Genomic DNA, 20276 nt, shown 5'->3' on the forward strand with positions numbered 1-20276 from the left:
CACCCCCCCACCCACCACCCCCCCGCCCCCCGTCCAACCAATGATTGTATTTTCTTTTATGTGGCAGTTCTTTTACAGAGAAAGAAAAAGAAGGGGGGAAAAACCAGATCTTCCATGTTTTGTGTGTAGCTTATATATTACACATGGGCAGTAAGGTTGTATTTCTAACTCCGTGATATGTCTCAGCCCTTTGTGAAGATAATTTCTCAAGCTTTCTTTTTTAGACCCTCCCAATGGCAATGAACTTCCAGTTCATCCACATACCCCTTCCACTCTTCTCCGTCATCTCCCAGCCTTCCACCTGCTTCCTCTAATATCAGTCTTCTCTCTGGTACAACAGTTTCAACTGAGGCTTTAGGCATCTCATTTCATCAAACTCATAAAAGACCTAAACCCAGTTTTAGTGTAAGACCTGGGTTGAAATCTCAGCTTTCTCATGTCTTAAAGTTTTCTTCATCCATAAAATGGGTATAAGGGCACTGATTTCAATAAGTGAAAGAGTATATGTAAAACATAGCATATATGCAATTTCAAGAAGTCGAAGCGGCTTCTAGGCTTCCCAGGTGGCACTAGTGGTAAAGAACCCACCTGCCAATGCAGGAGGTGCAGGTGACCCAGGTTTCATCCCTGAGTCAGGAGGATTCCTTGAAGGAGGGCGCAGCAACCCACTCCATTATTCCTGTCTGGAGAATCCCAGGGACAGAGGAGCCTGGCAGGCTGCAGTCCATAGGGTTGCAAAGAGTTGGACACAACTGAAGCGACTTAGCACAGAAGCTGCTTCTATTCAGTTTGAAACTATTTTAAAAGTATACTTATTGAATATTTTTTTAAAACGAAATCACCAACAGTTGGTGAAAGAAATTAATTCAATCCACAATGTCTTTTCCTATATACTTAATAGAAAATAGAATGGCAAACATTTCTAAAGAAGAAGCACTGTATAGATAAGTTTGATAAAGTCTTTCTTTATCTTCAAAAAGTTCCTTATCCTCTTCCTACCACCCCTCTTTCACCTACCCTGTTTATCAGCAGCAGCAGCTAGCAGGGTGTGTAGTAGGCTTAGAAACTCTCCTGCTGGCATTCATAAATGTAAAAGAAATAGAATGATGATTTGTGGGAGCGCCTTATTGATAGAAAATGACTTTAATTTTCAACGTGAACCTTCTTCACCTGCTTTTGAAATCAGCCAGCATTTTTGTCTACATTTGCAGTGGAAAGGTACAAACTTGTGAGCGATGCCTCCGATTTCATGACTTCGTTTTTAACATTTCCTTCTCATTATTATTAGTATTACTACTCATTGAATAGGATTTTTCCATTTTAAAAAGGACCTTCTTTCTTTGAGCACCTAGAAGTGCCACGAGTATTCTTCAAGAACTGAAACAGATGTCTTTATATTTTTATTAGTGTGCTTCCCGGCAACCTACCATTTGCTTTATTGTTAGCTGTTTTAAATGTCAGCGATTATGCAGGGATTGATCTGTGAGACTGATTCTTCTCCAAAATCTAATTTTAACCTTTCAGAGTAGAGAAAAGAAAACTAACTGACCCACTTGAAGCTTTAAAAGAGAAATACTTGAGGCCTTCTCCAGGATTCTTATTTCACCCACAAGTAAGTATTTTGAATTTGAGACTTCAAGCTTGTAAACTAACTTGTTGATCCTGAAAAGCAGGTGCAATGAAATGAAAGAAATCTTGAGAACATTAGGATTTCCTATGACGCTGATGTGGAAGAACACAGGAAATTCTAGCAGAATTAAAATCCAAACTTTTTAAAGAAAAAGTAGTCAATATATATATGTAAAAATAACGTGGTTGCAGTGTTAAGTTATTCTCTATTAAGTACTTACCTGAGCTAAAGTGTATTTTGGAGTGAGCAAAATTCAGTTAAGAAATTAAATATTGAAGTTGTCTTTCATGTTTAAAAATTTGTGATTGTAAGAAATAGATCACTGTGCAATTTGTCCCAAACTCATGAAGGTCATCCGTGTTCTTTTAGTGCTTAGATAAAAACAGGAAATGAGTCTACCTGACAAGTTGTTACCATAGAGGGTGAAGGAATTTATCTAGAGACCACTGGGCATTCCAGCAAAGTTCTGTAATTGCACAAGAATTCACCACAATACACAGAGCTATTTGCTGGATGGAGTTGTGTCCATTTATCAAAATATGTATAATTTCTCACTGTAAAGAAAATACAGAGCAGTGCTATCTAATTGGTTCATCTTTATGTCCCCACATTTTTGGTCATTTTTAAAAAACTAGTATACATATCAATTAAAGTGTGGAGAATTATATTGAAAGAAGGAATATATAAGCATCTCGAATCTGGTTAATGATATATATATTTTTAATTTACTAATTACTAAGGATACAAGCTCCTTATAGACAGTAAGCAATACTTTTATGAAAATGTTCGACAACAGAGTTAACTGATTTGTGCTGTTCCAATATAGTCACACCAGAACTTATACTTCTCTGATAAAATTGGTGGAAAATTCTATGCAATCTATCGTACAGAAAGCTATGAAACAATTAAATTTAATCATCTTGGAATATGACTCCTCCTCCACCCCTCACCATCACCCTCTCTGCTACTGCTTCTTTCTACATTTTTAAAAACACTTTCCCAAATTCTGGACAATAAAGTGTGAGAGCTGAAATACCATATTCTGGGTTGAGTGGAGAGACCTGTCACTGCTCAAAAATTCTCTCTGTTTTAACCTGAAACAATATATGATTTAATATGAAAAGAGTTAGAAATATTCCAGTTAGTATTCATTTTGTGTAGAAAACTAAGGAATTTCTTAAATTATTTTCTTGGAAAAGCAAGTTCTAAAACAGCAAATGTTATCAGGTACTTATTTTCCACATTTAGACTGATCTGAATTGCACTTGTTGGTCTCGTGGGCTAATAAACCTGAGCATAAAATGCATTTTTGTGTCAGATATTGTACAAAAAGTATATCTCTCTTGATAACTTTCTAATTAAATGCTTATAAGGATATTATAGTTATCCTTATAACTATAATTAAATTATATCACATTTAATTAGTTTTAATTACAATAAATCAATCTATTTTATATTCTAGTTATCTTTAAAATCTAGTAACTAATCATTTTAGAATCAAGTGCTGTGGGTATGTAGTTCAAGGGAGGAAATAAAAAAGCCAGGATTCAGTGTCTTTGAATGACTCAGTCGACCTGGCTTTTAGTTTCCTTACTTATTAGATGAAGGAGTGGGTGTAAGGTCCCTATCTTCTCTGAAATTCAAAGGTTTCTAGCTAGCTAAAGCAAATTTACTGATTCAGAAAATGGGGAGTTTTGTCTACTAACATCTTTACATGTGCGTGTAGCTGTTATAAATGTAGTATATGCATATTTTAAATCAAATGATAGAAAATCTGCTATGTTTTAATATTCTCAATATTACTGAAGGATAGCAAAAGATGAGGCATATGTATAGAGCTTGGGAGTATAGCAATCACCCGCTCAGATCACTGAAAATATACCTATGGGAGCACAGTGGCAGAGGGTGTCCTTCCCACACCAGAATGTCGTGTCTTGTTACATGAAACTAACTATTGCTGCATGTTGCTGTAAGAACAGTACCCAATAGTGATCAGTAAAATATTTAATACATCATATGTCATGAATACTGATCAATCAGAATAGGCTCCTGCCATTGGGGAGCTGGGTCCCAGAAGCCCTTGCTGGCCAACTGTTCATGCTTTGGTTGCTGGCTGGTGGGCTGTCTGAAGGGTCTTTTGGGAGGAGACCTGGGCAGCAGGAGGACGTTCAGGGTAGCTGGGCAAAGGTTATTTATCAACGATGACAGAAATATTTCATTATTTTGATAACCATTGTGGCTGTTTTTGTGTGTAATGGCTGAATGTCACTGAGATACAGAGGGCATAAAGAGTGTCACCTGAGAGATGTTCAGGTCCCTCAATTTTCATCAAGCCTTCAGAGCAGTCTGTCCTTTCAGACTTTAGGCTTCCCTGTGGCTCAACAGATCCACCTGCAATGCAGGAGACAAAGGAGACTCAGGTTCGATCCCTGGGTTGGGAACATCCCCTGGAGTAGGAAATGGAAACCCACTCCAGTATCCCATGGACAGAGGAGCCTTGTGGGCTACCTTCTGTGGGGTCGCAAAGAGTTGGACACGATTGAGCACACAGACGAGGTCTGCTCTTTCAGAAAATCTGCCTCATATGTTCTGAAGTTTCGGCAGAACTTTTTTTGTTCTTTCTAGTACTGTATCAATTCCATCACAGCCTCAAGATCCACCTTCCTACAAACAAATAAACAAACAAATGAAAACAAAGAGAAACTGCCTAGGATTTGGGGCCAGAAATAACTGCTTTAGAACAGGCTTTACTACTTATTAGCAGAAATGCTTTGATTTTGAGGTATGTAGTTCATCTCTCCGAGCCTTCTCTGTCAGTGTAATGCGTTTACCCCTTCCAGCCTTACTAGGGGCAGCGGAAACGATCAGTGCTCACATACATGACATGTTTAGCACTGTGCTTGGCATATGGAAGGATCTAGAGGTGGAAAAGCTCTCTTTTATTATTGGATGCAGAAATATTCTGTTTTGACTATGAAGAAGTATCAGTAGAACACCCTCCTGCCATCTCCTGAGCCCAGTTTCTTTGGTGGAGATACATCAGTATCTAGAAATGCCTGAAAGGATGCTTGCTGTGTTCTTGGTGCTGCCTTGCTGGACACCAGAGCATTCCACCAAAATGAAAGGATTTGCCTCCTCTGCACCCAGGGCTTGCCATCGTTTTGTAGGTAGATAAGTGCTTGGTTAAGACCATTCACAATTTCATTTTTCATTTAAAGTATTTTGGAGCAAATCACATGGTCCCTCTGAGGCTTCTATATCCTCGTCTTCAGAATAAGAATAGTGTTATTTATCTCAGGGTTATCCACCTCTATCTAGTTCTTAGGATTGTTATAATAATTAGAAGGAGAGCATGTGTTTTCCATGCTTTAGGGAAAACCTATAAATAGATATGTAAATGCTTTGTAGTGGTATTCTCTGATGGTAAAAATTTTACAATTTTTGTATGTCTCTGTATTCTGCCCCACCCACCCCCCCGCTCCCTGCCTGCCCCCCCTGTACATAGTTACTAATCAATGAAAGTTGACACTTCACTCAGATGGTGAAGAATCTGCCTGCAATGCAGAAGACCAGTGTTTGATCCCTGGGTTGGAAGATCCCCAGGAGAAGGGAATGGTAATACACTTCAGTATTCTTGCCTGGAGAATCCCAAGCACAGAGGAGCCTGGCAGGCTATAGTTCATGGGGTCACAAAGAGTCGGACAAGACTGAGCGACTAACGCTTTGATTTTCACTTATACAAATAAGTTGGATATTTATTAAATTTTATTGGAAATAAATTATTAGGCCATTTTACTGCCTTTTAGAAGAAAATATGTATTTTTAAAATCCTTGACAAAAATACAGAAAACATATGGGAACATATACATCAGAATCAAAAGATAAATACAGGCTTTATCATTCTCAGGGTTTAAATTCCTCTCCGTTCAGTTCTTAGAGAAGTATGTTTGCTCTGTCAGGCCACTAGAGCACTATTTCACTTTCTATTTTTCTCTTATAAATAAGTTAGTTTAACATAAGGCTGAAATAAGTAGTATAGGGTTTCTCCCTGCCTATGTGTTTGAAAATTACATTTGGAACCTTAGATTATAATTTTGGAAAGAAGATGACAGCCACAGGAGGTGAGATGGAGGAAATGATATTACCCTGTGATCTTTGGAATGTCCATTTCATTGGGTACTTTGCATTTTGGGTACTTTGCATTCACATTGACAGCTCATTTGAATTGCCATAAAAATCACTTGGCAATTATACTAGTACAAAACTGGCTATAAATTATACCTTTGTTTGATTTTCCTATACTTTAAACGTTATTTTTAGTTATTTATATATTTCAATTTCAGATGTTTGGCTTTGTGTTAATCTACCATGGAAAATCTATTTTACTTCCATTTCTGTGCTTTATTCATTCTTTTTTTATTTTCTTCATTTTAAAGTGTCTTCACTTTCTTCAGTTAAAGTGTCTACTTGTTACAGTATTCCAAAGAACTGGGAAAAAGACTAAGGTCTTTTCCCAAGTTTTCATGTGTATGTTGATGTGAAAATCACGTGAGACTTTTGCCCTTCGTCTTTCGCCTTCCGTCTTTCTTTTGCTTTCAACAAGTGTTTCTTGTGTTAGATTTCTTCTGTGGTAAATCTTTCACCCTTAAAAACTGTGTATATTCCTTATTAAAGATACTGTAACCTAAGAAAGCAAGATATATCCCCTTTAAACAAGCAAATGATATTTTTAAAGATATAACATTTGTGTTACCTGGTATAGCTTCTGTTGGGTTAACCAAAAAGTTCATTCAGATTTTTCAATAAGATCTTACAGAAAAACCCAATTGAACTTTTTGGGCAACACAGTAATTCACTGACATTTTCACCAGTGAGTCTTGTCATAAATGGTCACAAATAACTAGACATTTGTAGTTCTTTTCATTGCTATTCTTCAGAGTTCAAACTGCTGATGGTCCCATGCTAATAGAAACCAGTTTATTTCCAAGTACACTACCTTTTTGTTACTCAGTGATTCACATTTGAGTGAGTATTTATTTTCTTTGTCATTAATGCTGTAAAAATATAAGAGACTAGATATTTTTTTGTAGGAAATTGCTTACATTTTAGTTATTAAAGTAAAATTTAGGAATCTTGGTTTGCAGTCAGTAGAAACAAATGAAAAGGAAGTATCTATTTTGCTAAGATTTGGTAGTAAGCAGTATTTAGCTTTCTTGGGAAAAAAAACCATTCTGGTTTATAACCTTGATTCTAAAATTTAATTGAGGTAAATAGAAAAAACTCCATGTTATAAAAATATTCATTATCAAGGCTTTTACTCAAGGTATAGTTACATGATAAGCAAAAATTACTTAGTATAAATGTTAATTTCTCAAAGGATAGATTGCAATAAAGATACCTATACAGAAGTAATTTTTTTGTTTTTGTTTCAATTTTGCTCCCAGTTCCAACTGCCTGATCAGAGAACTTGGGTAAGTTTTCTATTTATATTTTTGACTAAAATAATGTAGCATTAAAAGGAAAACAACTAATATTATAAATTGCCATAGAGAGATTTCTGAGCCCTTTTCCTTTAAATGATAGAGCTTTAGCAGATAGATTTTCATCTTTGTCAAGCTGCAAGATACTTTCAGTTTGGGTTGGACATTTAGTGTCTATAAATTGTTTATAGAAAGTTTATTCTCTAAATCTAACCCATTGCATAGTAATTGTACCTTGATGTAGAACTCTTTCTAAGTACTTGGGAGTGTGTGTTAATAGGGATTTCAAGATGGATCACTAAGTGGAAACAATAATTATTTGGGGGAGCCTGTACCAGCATGTTAAAGATGCTTATGATAAAGCCTTAAAAAAGAATAAAACCTGAACTTATGTGTAGACCCAAGTTGACATTGTAATTCATATCCATATAACCCAGGGCAGAACTTGGTTCTGGCTGTGTGGATTCACAAGACTAAATGTTTAAAAATCTTTAACTATCTAAAGAATATATCTTTTAGCATTGGGTTCCACTTCTTCAGGTTTCCTGGTGGCTCAGCAGTATAAAATCTGCCTGCCAGTGCAGGAGACGTGGGTTTGATCCCTGAGTCTGGAAGATCCCCTGGAGAAGGAAGTGGCAACCCACTCCAAAATATTTCTACCTGGGAAATCCCATGGACAGAGGAACCTGGTGGGCTATAGTCCATGGTGTCTCAAAGAGTCAGACATGAGTTAGTGACTCAACAACACCAACAATCCGCTTCCTCAACTTTCTTTTTCTTTTTTATATTTTATTTTTATTTTTACTTTATTTTACTTTACAATACTGTATTGGTTTTGCCATACATTGACATGAATCTGCCACGGGTGTACTTGAGTTCCCAATCCTGAACCCCCCTCCCACCTCCCACCCCATATCATCTCTCTGGATCATCCCCGTGCACCAGCCCCAAGCATCCTGTATCCTGTATCACACATAGACTGGCGATTCGTTTCTTACATGATAGTATACATGTTTCAGTGCCATTCTCCCAGATCATCCCACCCTATTCCTCTCCCACAGAGTCCAAAAGTCTGTTCTATACATCTGTGTCTCTTTTACTGTCTTGCATACAGGGTTATCATTACCATCTTTCTAAATTCCATGTGTATGTGTTAGTATACTGTATTGGTGTTTTTCTTTCTGGCTTACTTCACTCTGTATAATCGGCTCCAGTTTCATCCATCTCATTAGAACTGATTCAAATGTATTCTTTTTAATGGCTGAGTAATACTCCATTGTGTATATGTATCACAGCTTTCTTATCCATCTGCTGATGGACATCTAAGTTGTTTCCATGTCCTGGCTATTATACACTGTTGGTGGGAATGCAAACTAGTACAGCCACTATGGAGAACAGTGTGGAGATTCAACTTTCTTTTTTAAACTGTTAAAAATGTTTTTATTGGAATATAGTTGGTTATAGTGTTGTGTTAGTTTCAGGTGTACAGCATAGTGAATCAGATATACATACATATATATCCACTCTTTGTTTCTAGATTATTTTCTCATAGAGGCCATTACAGAGTGTTTAGAGTTCCCTGTGCTATACAATAGGTTCTTATTAATTATTTATTTTATATATAGTAGTGTGTGTATGTCAGCCCCAATCTCCCTATTTATCCTTCCCCTCAACTGTCAATTAATATTTCCAGATATAGTAAGTTGACATCACTAGGAGACAGCTTTATTTTTTATTCAAGATACACGGAATACTATTTATTTATGTTTCACTCCCAAATAAACCTTGAGACAATGAAAATATATATAAATAGCATGTATTACAAAATTTCCTCTAAGTGTATATATTTTTACTCTTTTATTCTCCTTTTCACTCAGAATTATACTGATTTTAAAGTATGGATGAAATCTTGGAATACAGTTTACTTTATCCTTAGTCACCATAACATTAAATATAAATTATTTTAAATTAGAACACTTTGGCACTTACCTGTTTCCTCTATCTGATGTTAGTTTTCCTTTACCAGAAATTCTTCCATTTATTTCTTCTGTGGAATATGTGAGGAATTGTGGATTTTTCTCATCCTATCAACTTTTAAGGATTTTCCTCATCCTATCAACCTTTAAGGTTTACACTTATTTCCACAGTGTAAGAGCAAAGAGACAGAGACTTCCTTGTTAGGCAAAGTTGTGTAGTAGGCAGCATTGTTCTTTGGTTATCCTGGCTTATTATTTCTAGTGTTTTTTGGTCTGCCTTCCCTGGCAAGGGTTTGTCTTAAATATCATGCTGCACTGTCTTCATTCTTTCTAATGTTAACTTTTACTTGCTGGTAGCTTTGCTGTTAGCCGCTTCAAGAATAAGGTGTTGTCTCCTATACAAATGGCCAGTGCTGCTACAACTTTCAAAGACAGTTCGGATTTTAAGTTAGATGCCTTTCCTGATAATGCAGTGGTATAGCACCTGCTATGACAATGCTTTGGAAACACTCCCAGTCTTTGAATCATAGATGTTGCCGAGCAGTAATTTATATTTTTATTATAAAATGGATATTCGTGGAAAATATTAAAATATTAAATTTTATAAATTTTAGTGGTTGAAAGCTATAATTTTATAATCATGACTGCAGAATATGATACATGGAATGAGACAACCATAAAATATGAATATTTATTTCTCCCCCAAATGGCCATGATTTTAAGATTTCTCAAGATAAGTGAATAAATATAGAAAACTACCAAATCTACAAACTTTCCCATCATAAGTTATTTATGAAAAGTTAGTTGTTTTATGATAAAGCCATGTGTAATCTAATTTGTGAAACATTAGGTCACATAATTCATGGTGCCATTGGACATATCATTTTGTATAATCAGATTGTCACTTTAATAGTTTTAATGAGAAACTTCTTTATGTCATCAATTATTGGCTGCCAGATAAAAAAATGTTAAGCTAAGTGCTTCAGACCCAGTTGATGTTATCTTGCCTGCTGAAATGTTTTTACAAAAGGAACTATTTGACAAGGGAGATAGTTACATTTTTGGTAGAAGCTAGGGAATTGTGTCTAAATACTAGTTTGCGTCAGTTTAAAGTTAATAGCCTCTTGGGGACTGAAAGGGGGGGAAATAACTTCCTTTTCCAGACATCTGGCTGCAGATACCATCAACAACTATAATATATGTAAATAAAAATCACTGTTCTATAGGAAAAAAAAAAAACACTGTCCTTTACTGATTGGAGATTAGTCGATGACATTGATAGGATATAGGGCAATATCTTTCTAAAATATATGATCTGATTTTTGCCTCCTTTTTTCCTATTATTTTCAGCAGATTTCCTATTCATTGTAGTACATGTTGTCCCCTTCATTTTTATTTTCATAATTAAAAAGTATTTGTAGCTAAATTGTTTCATTTATCCCAATTCATCCTGATTTTTTGAAATACCAAGTCAGACCTTAGTGACTGTTAAAACTTACTACATCTACAAAATGATGTTTTTCCAAAAGGAGTATCACGTGAGTCAGCCTAGATAGCTAGAGGAAGTTGAGATTTTGACCAATACCCTAGATAAAGCTCATCTTAATCCCAAGATATGGTGTAGGACTGATTGTTGATCACAGAATGGCTAAACTACCCCAACTAGCAGATGTCTAAGTCACTTATTCTTTTTTAAATTAATTTATTGGAGTATAGTTGATTTACAATGTTGTGTTGGTTTCAGGTATATAGCAAAGTGAATCAGTTATACATATACATGTATCTACTCTTTTTTAGATTATTTTCCCATATAGGTCATTAAAGAGTATTGAGTAGAGTTCCCTGTGCTATACAGTAGGTTTGTATTTGTTATTTCTTTTATACATAGTAGTGTGTATTTGTCCAAGTTACTTCTATCTGTCTTAATGGAGAAATTTATTCTTTTCAGCTGATGTTAAGTACATGAGAGCAAATGTTAGGAAGATGAAAAAGAGGATTCAGTGATGGCTTTTATGTTGCTTTGGTGGTTGCTAGCTGGAAAGATGGAGAAGGAAATGGCAACCCACTCCAGTACTCTTGCCTGGAAAATGCCATGGACAGAGGAGCCTGGTGGGCTGCAGTCCATGGGGTAACTAAGAGTTGGACACGACTAAGCAACTTCACTTTCACTTTTCACTTTCATGCAGTGGAGAAGGAAATGGCAACCCACTCCAGTGTTCTTGCCTGGAGAATCCCAGGGATGGCGGAGCCTGGTGGGCTGCCGTCTATGGGGTCGCACAGAGTCGGACACGACTGAAGCGACTCAGCAGCAGCAGCAGCTGGAAAGAAAGTGGGTGTGTGTGTGTCCGCATGTGTGGTGTTAACAGCTACCCTCAGCTCACTTCTCATCTTTTTCCTCTGCTTCTTCCCCACTCCAATTTAATCTTCTTTTCATTTGACACCAGAAGCCAGAGGTGGGGGTGGTTTATAGAGGAGGCACTTGAGTAACCACTATTCTTTTTCTTGTTATCCTTAAGAATGCTGTTACTTAGTCAAGTCCATAATATATTTTTTTATTTCTTGATGCTTTCCCAAGTTGAAACAGTTTGGGGTAAAGTAATCACAGTGATCTTTCTTCAAAAGGAGCTATTAGTAGCTCCTAAAGCAAGACACATTTCTCAACAGTCAATTGCTGTTAAATGACTTGAAGGACTTATAGTTTATATGCGCTCGAGATAAAAGCCGAGAATAATAGTAGTCATGAGTAAGCTATTTTCCATATAAAAGGAAAGTGTTTCTGTAAGATGTATTGCCGCAGGAATCTGTGTGTCAGCAGGGTGGACACTCAAATGATTTAAAACCACTAGATAATGAAACTTTACTCAAATATTAAATGTACATAAATAAAACATTTATAATCATCACCCTTGCACTTACTATTCTTCCCCATAAATGTATGCGATCATGACCCTTACCCTTGCTTGTTACTGTTAATCAGCTTGAAGGCCAGAGGTCATTTTTCACTCAGACAATTTATTGCATGGAGGGTGGATTATCAAAATGATTTTCTGAAAAGAACAATTAGAAGGAATAAATGCAAATAAAATAGTATCATAAAATATTTCTGGATTGATTTTTAATAAATAAAATCCAAAGTAATATGAAAATGCTAATGCTCTGGCTAGAAGGGAATAATGACCATATTCTTTAGGGACAGAGTTTCCGCCAACCTCTCTGAGCAGCATCATCATTCCATATCTCTGCCCTGTGATCAGTATGTGTCAGAATCCTTCATAGTGACAAATGTGCTGTCCACTTGCATCTGTGGAGAATGTTTTAGCAGCTGAGTGATTATGAATCAAACCTCTGAGCTTACAGCCCCTACCACCTCCCAATGCGTTCACATTTGTCGTCTGACAAGTAAATGTATCTTGACTTTCCTCTGAGATTTTTTTGCACTGTGTTTGATGAAAGACATTTGGCAAATTGGCAGTGGTACCCTGTACGTTACAATTTGTAGCTAGCATTAGGAGTCCGGGCATGAAATGAGAGGGCAGGCTCCAGGATAAAGGAAAAAGAAAGAAAGCTAACTACAATATGAATAGTCGTTTGAAAAATCAAGCATACAATATTCCCTTTGTAAGAAGAGAATCATGTTTAGGCCATTCACTTAAGATTTTGCTCTAGTTTTAGAAGTCAGTAGTATTCTGTCCAGCCATGTGTCCACACAAGATAAGTTTTATTAATTATCCTTTTGAATACAAATTGTTGCCTTTTATTTTTAACCTGAGCTCAAAATAAATTAGGCCTCCAACTCTGTCTTGCCATCTTATCAGCAGAAGTATCATTTTCTTGAGTTGATCAGTTGCTTGAATGTACAGTTTTTACCATTTTCAATCCTTGCATGAAGTCTTCTAGTCTACTGCCCTAGCTTTTGGAGAAACATACACAGTACATACAAAATACAAACACCTTTTAAACAGCTTTCTGAGTTCTCCAGTGGCAGAGTGCCCTGAGAACCAAATAAACAATGGATGAGTTGATTTTACAAGATGGCCTGAGAGTTTGCTTTTTCTTCTTACAAATTCAGTAGTAAGCAGCTTCCAAATAAAATGTGAGCATGGAAGAAACATTTTAGGAAGGTTGAAAGGAGAGAGTCTGTCTTAATTATAGATAGTAAGAATCAAGCTAACTTTGAAAGTAAATACCACCCTCTGATTATGACTCTGTCAAATATGTGTGCAGATAGACAAAACTTGAAGATTATAAGCGCAATAAATTAGGTTATTTGAGGAGAAGAACTAGGCAGGATACTTTCTTTTTGAGAATACTGCTCCTAGAGTGTGGTCATGCCAATGTAATACGAAGTTATGATAATATATCATGAAGTGTCATTTCAATTCAATCCTTTTTCAGGACAAACTAATATTTTACCAACATTCTTTATGTATGATCCGACTTAAAAATCTAGTATATCGATATTAATTTAACATAAAGTACATCTTACACACTTAAATTTTTCTTTCTGCATTACATACATTTGGCTCTAGCAGTAACTTTGGGACTCTTGATGTTTTTCATGCTTTGAGTTTTTTTCATGGGACTTTCTAGTTCCTATGGTTTTTATTACTTAGGCAAGGCATACAGAATATTTTCCTATAATTTCCAGTTTACTATTTTTTACCGTATATTTTATTTGGTCAGCTTGCAAGCCAAGAAGTGGGTGGACTCATGTCCCAAAGAACCATCTTGCCAGAGTTAGAATTCAGACTTCTTTTGTTCTAAAAAGGGGTAGAGTCAAACATCTCTCGGTTCTAGTCAGCCTCTAGAAAGGATGTGTTAATTTCTTCCTTCCTGCAGTCATTCACAGGTGGGCCTAGTGAATAGCATGATACTAATGCTGTCTCTTACTTTAATAAAATCTGTAACTTCATTTTGTTATCTCATGTATTTCATTGCTCTAGTGTATATCAAATTATTATAAAGTGATCTGACTAAGGTCTTATGGAAAACTTGGTGTGACATTGTGTACGCTTGGTTCTACCTATGCTATCTTTAAACTCAATGAATTCTCTCATTTGTTTAATATTGGGACACTATAATCTCTTTCTGCAGCCTCTGCACTCAGTGGATTTGATGCTTCCCTTTTATTAATTATGATTTCTTAGTTTGCTAGAGATGATTGCAGCAGGAAAGATCTCTGCCCTGTCCTTCATGGTCTTATGCTTTTGCCTTTCAGATGTCGGCTATTGAAAACATGGCAGAGAAGCTGGAGAGCTTCAGTGCCCTGAAACCAGAGGCCAGTGAACTTCTACAGTCTGTTCCCTCCATGTTCAACTTCAGAGCTCCTCCCAACGCCCTGCCAGAGAACCTCCTACGGAAAGGAAAGGAACGCTATACCTGCAGGTAACTGCAAAGTTAATCATGACTGGCTTCCCAAAAATCTCCCCTCTGATTTCAAAAGGCCATGCTATTTGTTTTGGAAATTATTCTTGGTTGGATGATTAATAGCAACCATGATAGATTTCAAGCACTTCAAAGTACTCTTTATTTAGTGAGATATAAAAATAGTGGTTTAAAAGATTATTATTAAATGAAAATTTTAACGCAGGCCGTTTGGTTGTGATAAATGAGGTTGGAAATGGTCCAAATGCTATCTATTTGTTTCACTTTGATGTTTATGAATTTTCTTTCACAGTTAATTATTTTCATCCAAAGGTATAATACTACTGTCCTCAAGCATACATTTATTGTCATGGTATTTAAGAATAAGGCTCTTAATGAAGGACAAATAAGGTCAATAAGTGAGAAAACTAGTTAATAAGTGCCTTTTTACTCATCAGTAGTATAGCAAAGCTTTTATTTGTTTCTCTTTTCTTTTTTAAAAATAAATCATGCTTATCACTTATGAATTGTCTCAGAAATTTGTGGCATCTGACTCAGGCATATCAATTTATCTGCTATTTGGAAAATGTGTTCCTTTCTTTCCAGAAAAGCTTTTATAGGAACATACCTTGATGGATGAGGTCTTAGAATCTTGTCTGATCTGATACCACTCAATGTACAGAGAGTTGTCACTGTAGCTAACATGTAAAATGAGTTAAAACATTTGAATCTGTTTGTATCAACCCAGAACCACAGGCTCCTGTCATTTTTTTATCTCCTTGTCTGGTTTAGTTTTGCAGATGTAAAGATACAGAGTTAATAAAAGAGGCACATGGAGGGGGTCATCAAAACTCAACTCTGTTTTTATAAACTGCTTGCTTACACATGAGCAAATTCAACCAGACTGGTTCTCATAAGGCAGCCTTTATAGAGTTATTTATATCTGTAGAATGACTTTGTTGCAAATTTTAAATAACAAAGACATGTGAGTTCCATGCAAGATTAATTAAATCAGAAATAAGCATCTGGCTTCTAAGCAGCTTGAGTGAAATATAGGTAATTGTGCTGACTTTTCTCTTATAAATATCTTTTCATAACAGATACTGTGGTAAGATTTTCCCAAGATCTGCGAACCTAACACGGCACTTGAGAACCCACACAGGAGAGCAGCCTTATAGGTTTGACAATGATTTTTACTAAATATCTTGATAACTGTTGTAATAAATTGGACCTACTGCCATAATTTTAAAAGAGGTTACTTTTGTGCATGTCTGAGCATATGTCTGTTCAATTTTGATTCAAAGAAGAATTAACTAATGGCTGGGATTAAAATTTAGAAGAGTCTTAATTTCTTGAATCATCTTCTTATATCTCAATTTAAAAGTTCTAGCAATGTCTAGAATAGAATAAGCTTTTAAGAACTGGTAGTCACTTTTAAAATTCAGTGTTTTCTCTCCTCAGTGATTCATGCTTTTTTTTTTGATTCATGCTATTTTAATTGACAATAATTTAAGGCTTTTCCAAGCCTTAAATCTCTGCTAAGAATTAACAACCCAGATATATCTCTGTTTTCCCAGTACAGCTAAGTCAATGTCTACAAGTCTTGATAGGATGTTTAAAGAATAAATTTTACCTTGAGAGGAGGAAGAAAAAGGGTAGAACAGATAAAATAGAACATATTATAAGAAGGGAGAAGTTCCATCAACAATTTCTGAAGTGCTTCTTAGCCTATTCTCTTAAACGTCAAAATCAGCCATATTACACATGGAACTAGGTTTAATTTTAATATTATTCTTTACAAATGAATGATCACAATCACCATCTCCCTTCCAGTTTTAAAATATCATCTGCGTTGTTCAATGTGCAATGCCTTGCACACAGTATTAGATAATTCATGAATATTTCTTCAAAGAATGAATATTAGTTATTTTAAGTAATACTGTTAAGTTTATTTTACTTTGAAATTCTTATGGGTTGCGTATGTGTAAAATTATTTTTATCTGAATATTTACTTTTTTCACTAAAATAATTAATTTATCAGCTTTCAAATACTTCTTTATATACAAGGATAAGAAAGTGGGAAGACCAATGTTCATTTGAAGATAGTTGAAACTTTAGGAGAAAACTAGAGAGACTTAAACTCAGATAATAATAAAGTATTTTCTTAAATCCTTTGCTTTCCTACATGTTCTGTAAATTATTAATCATAAGTAATAGTTCCACTTTGTATGTGATAGATTGCATTGGATATAATAGGTCTCAGAGAGATATAAATGTGGGAAGTGTTAGATGATTTCCCTTTTTGAGAACATGTCATATCCAAGGAATTCTGCTTAAATAGAAGGAAAGATTTCCACACTTATATTTTGTTATGGCCAAGGGTCTGGTATGCAGCTATGATATCATGCTCATTTTTCTCTTTTTTTGTACCTGAATTCAGTGGATTTATTCTGCCCCATAAATGGTGCTATTACTGTATATGTATTTTTAAAAATGCAAACCAGAATTTTGCATAGCTAAGGATCTTAAACAATTATTTGTTCGGCAACTCTGTTTCACAAGTGAAAACATTCAGATCCACGTATGCTAATTGCCTTCTGTAACTGTTGTTCTTTAGTCTCTAAGTTGTTGTGTCTGACTCTTTGCAAACGCATGGACTGTAGCCCGTCAGGCTCCTCTGTCCATGGGATTTCCTAGGCAAGAATGCTGGAGTGGGTTGCCATTTCCTTCTCCAGGTGATCTTCCTGACCCAGGGAACAAACCTGTGTCTCTTGTGTTCTATAAAATCTGATATTAATAGACCCCTAAATTAAAACACAAATCTGGAACTCTGGGTTTTTATCTCATACCATGATCTCAAAGGCTCCCATACCCTCTGTGTTTACCAGCATGGCTTAATCATGTATAGCTCATGAGTGTGTTATGTACTTCTTTTTAGAATTTCTGAAACTTAGGATCTGATTTGGGAGTTTCTTAACCACTTACTCCCTGGTAGCTTAGACTGTAAAGAATCCACCTGTAATATGGGATACCTGGGTTCGATCCCTGAATTGGGAAGTTCCCCTGGAGAAGGGAATGGCTACCTACTCCAGTATTCTGGCCTGGAGAATTCCATGGACAGAGGCTACTGTCCATGGGGTCGCAAAGGGTCGGACACAACTGATCAACTTTCACTTCACTAAACACCTACTAACTTACTGAAGCACTCAAACTTTTGGCCAAGATGTTAGCAGAGGAAAGATAGAAAATAAATGCTTTTTGGTTGGAACTTCCTTATTGACTGAGTTTATTCATGTTAAAGTCGAAGCTATGTGTTAGATTTAAAGCTTCTATGCATGCAAGCAGTTTGAAGCATGTCAAAGACAAAATGTTTCTTCCTTGTGATTTCTGTAGAAATTATTTTAAGTGAAAATTATTTTAAAAAGTTTAATGAGAGTTTAAGTTTTCTCTATCAGTGTTTTTAATGTTATTCTACTTAAGACAACACAATTGGGCTCATTGTACCATGATTCTCATTGCAGTGAACCTTGGAAGTTCAAAGAAGGCCCATACATTTTTTTTTTTTTTTTCAAAATCAGAGGCTTAATTATCAATGTGGGATCTTATCCATTTTAAAATTAATATTATTAATTTAAATTTGATGGACCTCATGATGCCAGAACAGTTTTTTAGGGGGAAATTAAATTAGCCCTTGAGTTGGTTTACTGATACTATGCCAAAGTAACTAGTTTAACAAATTCATATTCCCCACTGGACTAACTAGATTTCTGGCATCATATGGAGACAGCTGTAGAACACTTTCAGTGGAACAGGGTACTTTCTCATGTTGAACCCTCAAATTGGTGTGTCTGCATTCAGAAGTGGGAGAAGTGCCCTTCACACATGGGAGAATGAGTTAAGGATTTTTTGGTTGTTAAGTTAGAAATTTTCACTTAAAAGTCATCTAGAGAAAGGTGATTTTTCCTTTCAAGCAACGCACAAAAAAATCATATAAACAGCTAACACAATCTTTACTTTAAAAGGCCAGAGGGAAAAATTTTGTCAATTACCACTTTTCTTCCTTACCATATGAGCTGGTGGGAAGTGGGGTGGGGTGATGAATTACTCTTTTATTTTGTGACTAAAGGAGAACTTCAGTAATTTATGATTTTTGATCATAAATATCATGGAAGGCAGAACAATTAGTCAGTCAATATTATGTGCTTTCTTGGAAAAAAAAAAAAGAAAAACTGACCTGGTGTAGAAAAATAGAAATGGAAAACTGAGAGAAATTTAGAATATTGTGGGGGGATGGGTAAACAAAGACCTTGTGCTTTTATTCAAAAAGGAGAATTTAGCACCCTTTCTTTTGTAAAGGTTTAAAGGTTAACACGGTAAAGGCTTTGGGGGCTCCTAATCACTACAGATTATGAAAATTAGTATCTTTGCTATCAGATTAAACTGTTTACATTGCCCCAGTTTTAAAAGTTGGAAACCTTTATTGTTATTTTGCAGAAGATAACAGAATTTCCTTTAGGATTAGCAATTGAGAAAGTGAGTTTACTAAGAAATTATTTAATCAGGCTCTGAAATTTTGAATTTAAAGAAATGATTTTCTTACTTTATTTGAAGAATACTTGAATCTGTTTCCTGTTTGTTTACAGAAGGTTTAATTGTCCTAAGTGGAAAATAAAACTGCTACCATTTCTTAATGTCTTTAATTCTGTCAGCTTTGCTTGAAGTACTAGAACTGATTACCTGGGTAAACTTGTGAGCAATCAAATTATCAGTATTGTATTACAATTTTTCACAAAGTCATAAAAATCTTTGATGTAATCAAAATCATTTACCAGAATTGAAATCTTGGCAATGTGGATAGTAATCTTTGCTGCAGTGTTGTTTTATGGGTGATAATTTTGGAGATCTGGTTTGGTTGTCTTGAGAAATGTCTTTTGATTTGCTTGCAAATATTTGCTCTGTGTTTGCTTTTCAGATGCAAGTACTGTGACAGGTCCTTTAGCATATCTTCTAACCTGCAGCGGCATGTTCGCAACATCCACAATAAAGAGAAGCCCTTTAAGTGTCACTTATGTGATAGGTGTTTCGGTCAACAAACCAACTTAGACAGACACCTCAAGAAGCACGAGAATGGGAACATGTCTGGTAGGTCATTGACTGTCTTCTAAGGAGGAGATGCTTGGCTTCTTCTTCTTTTAAAACACAGTTGTGATCGCTCATCCCTCATTCCCCTTTGACATGAGAATCAGATCCTATTGTGAAAATTGGTAGCACTTTTCCCTTGAGATTTTTGAATGAAGTGAACTGTTGAATAATACACAACTCAGAGCTTCATTTGGACCGTTTTAGTTTCTGGATGCTTCTCAATGGGCAGTCTCAAGCACAGAGAACCATAGTTGGAACTCAAAGGAGACTGATGAATCATGATTTTCTAAATCGCAGGGAACAATCTTTGACCCTGTTGGCACAGAATGTGGCCACTGGCCTGGCTGTGATGACCAGAGTGGAGCCCCACGCTCTCAGCATTAACCTAGAAACCACAGCTGCTTTTGCAAACAGCCTGCAGTTTGGAAAACTTCTCTAGGGGACCTGTTTTAGATATGAGAGATAAAAGGCTGTCAACCTGATCAGAGTAGCCTGTAGCAAATGCTAGTCATGTGTGGTTTTTTATCGCAAATTCTGATGCAAAATTAAGTTTAAAATGGCAAAAAACTAGCCTTCCTTTAACCCAGGCCTACTAATGCATTGTTAGCAGAAGACATGGTGGTTTTCTTGCCTTTGACTTCTAATGTGTGTGTGTGTATACTCAGTAGCTCAGTTGTGTCCAAC

At 35.9% G+C, this 20276-nt stretch overlaps 1 protein-coding gene across 23 annotated transcripts in view; it reads left to right on the forward strand.

The window, feature by feature from the left end:
- The window catches only part of MECOM (MDS1 and EVI1 complex locus), a 635653-nt gene that overhangs the window by 602521 nt on the left and 12856 nt on the right, over window positions 1-20276 (forward strand). For 12 of the 23 annotated variants that reach the window (XM_069560616.1, XM_069560689.1, XM_069560762.1 and 9 more), the window contains 4 exons: window positions 1525-1612; window positions 14305-14471; window positions 15551-15628; window positions 19423-19592. In XM_069560616.1, the coding sequence (XP_069416717.1) occupies window positions 1525-1612; window positions 14305-14471; window positions 15551-15628; window positions 19423-19592 (503 nt within the window). Of the gene's footprint in view, window positions 1-1524; window positions 1613-7074; window positions 7102-14304; window positions 14472-15550; window positions 15629-19422; window positions 19593-20276 lie in introns of all 23 variants that reach the window. The other 11 variants (XM_069560594.1, XM_069560673.1, XM_069560742.1 and 8 more) reach the window with 1 other exon arrangement.

The sequence above is a fragment of the Ovis canadensis genome, chromosome 1 (genome assembly GCF_042477335.2).
Source record: "Ovis canadensis isolate MfBH-ARS-UI-01 breed Bighorn chromosome 1, ARS-UI_OviCan_v2, whole genome shotgun sequence".
Taxonomy (NCBI): domain Eukaryota; kingdom Metazoa; phylum Chordata; class Mammalia; order Artiodactyla; family Bovidae; genus Ovis; species Ovis canadensis.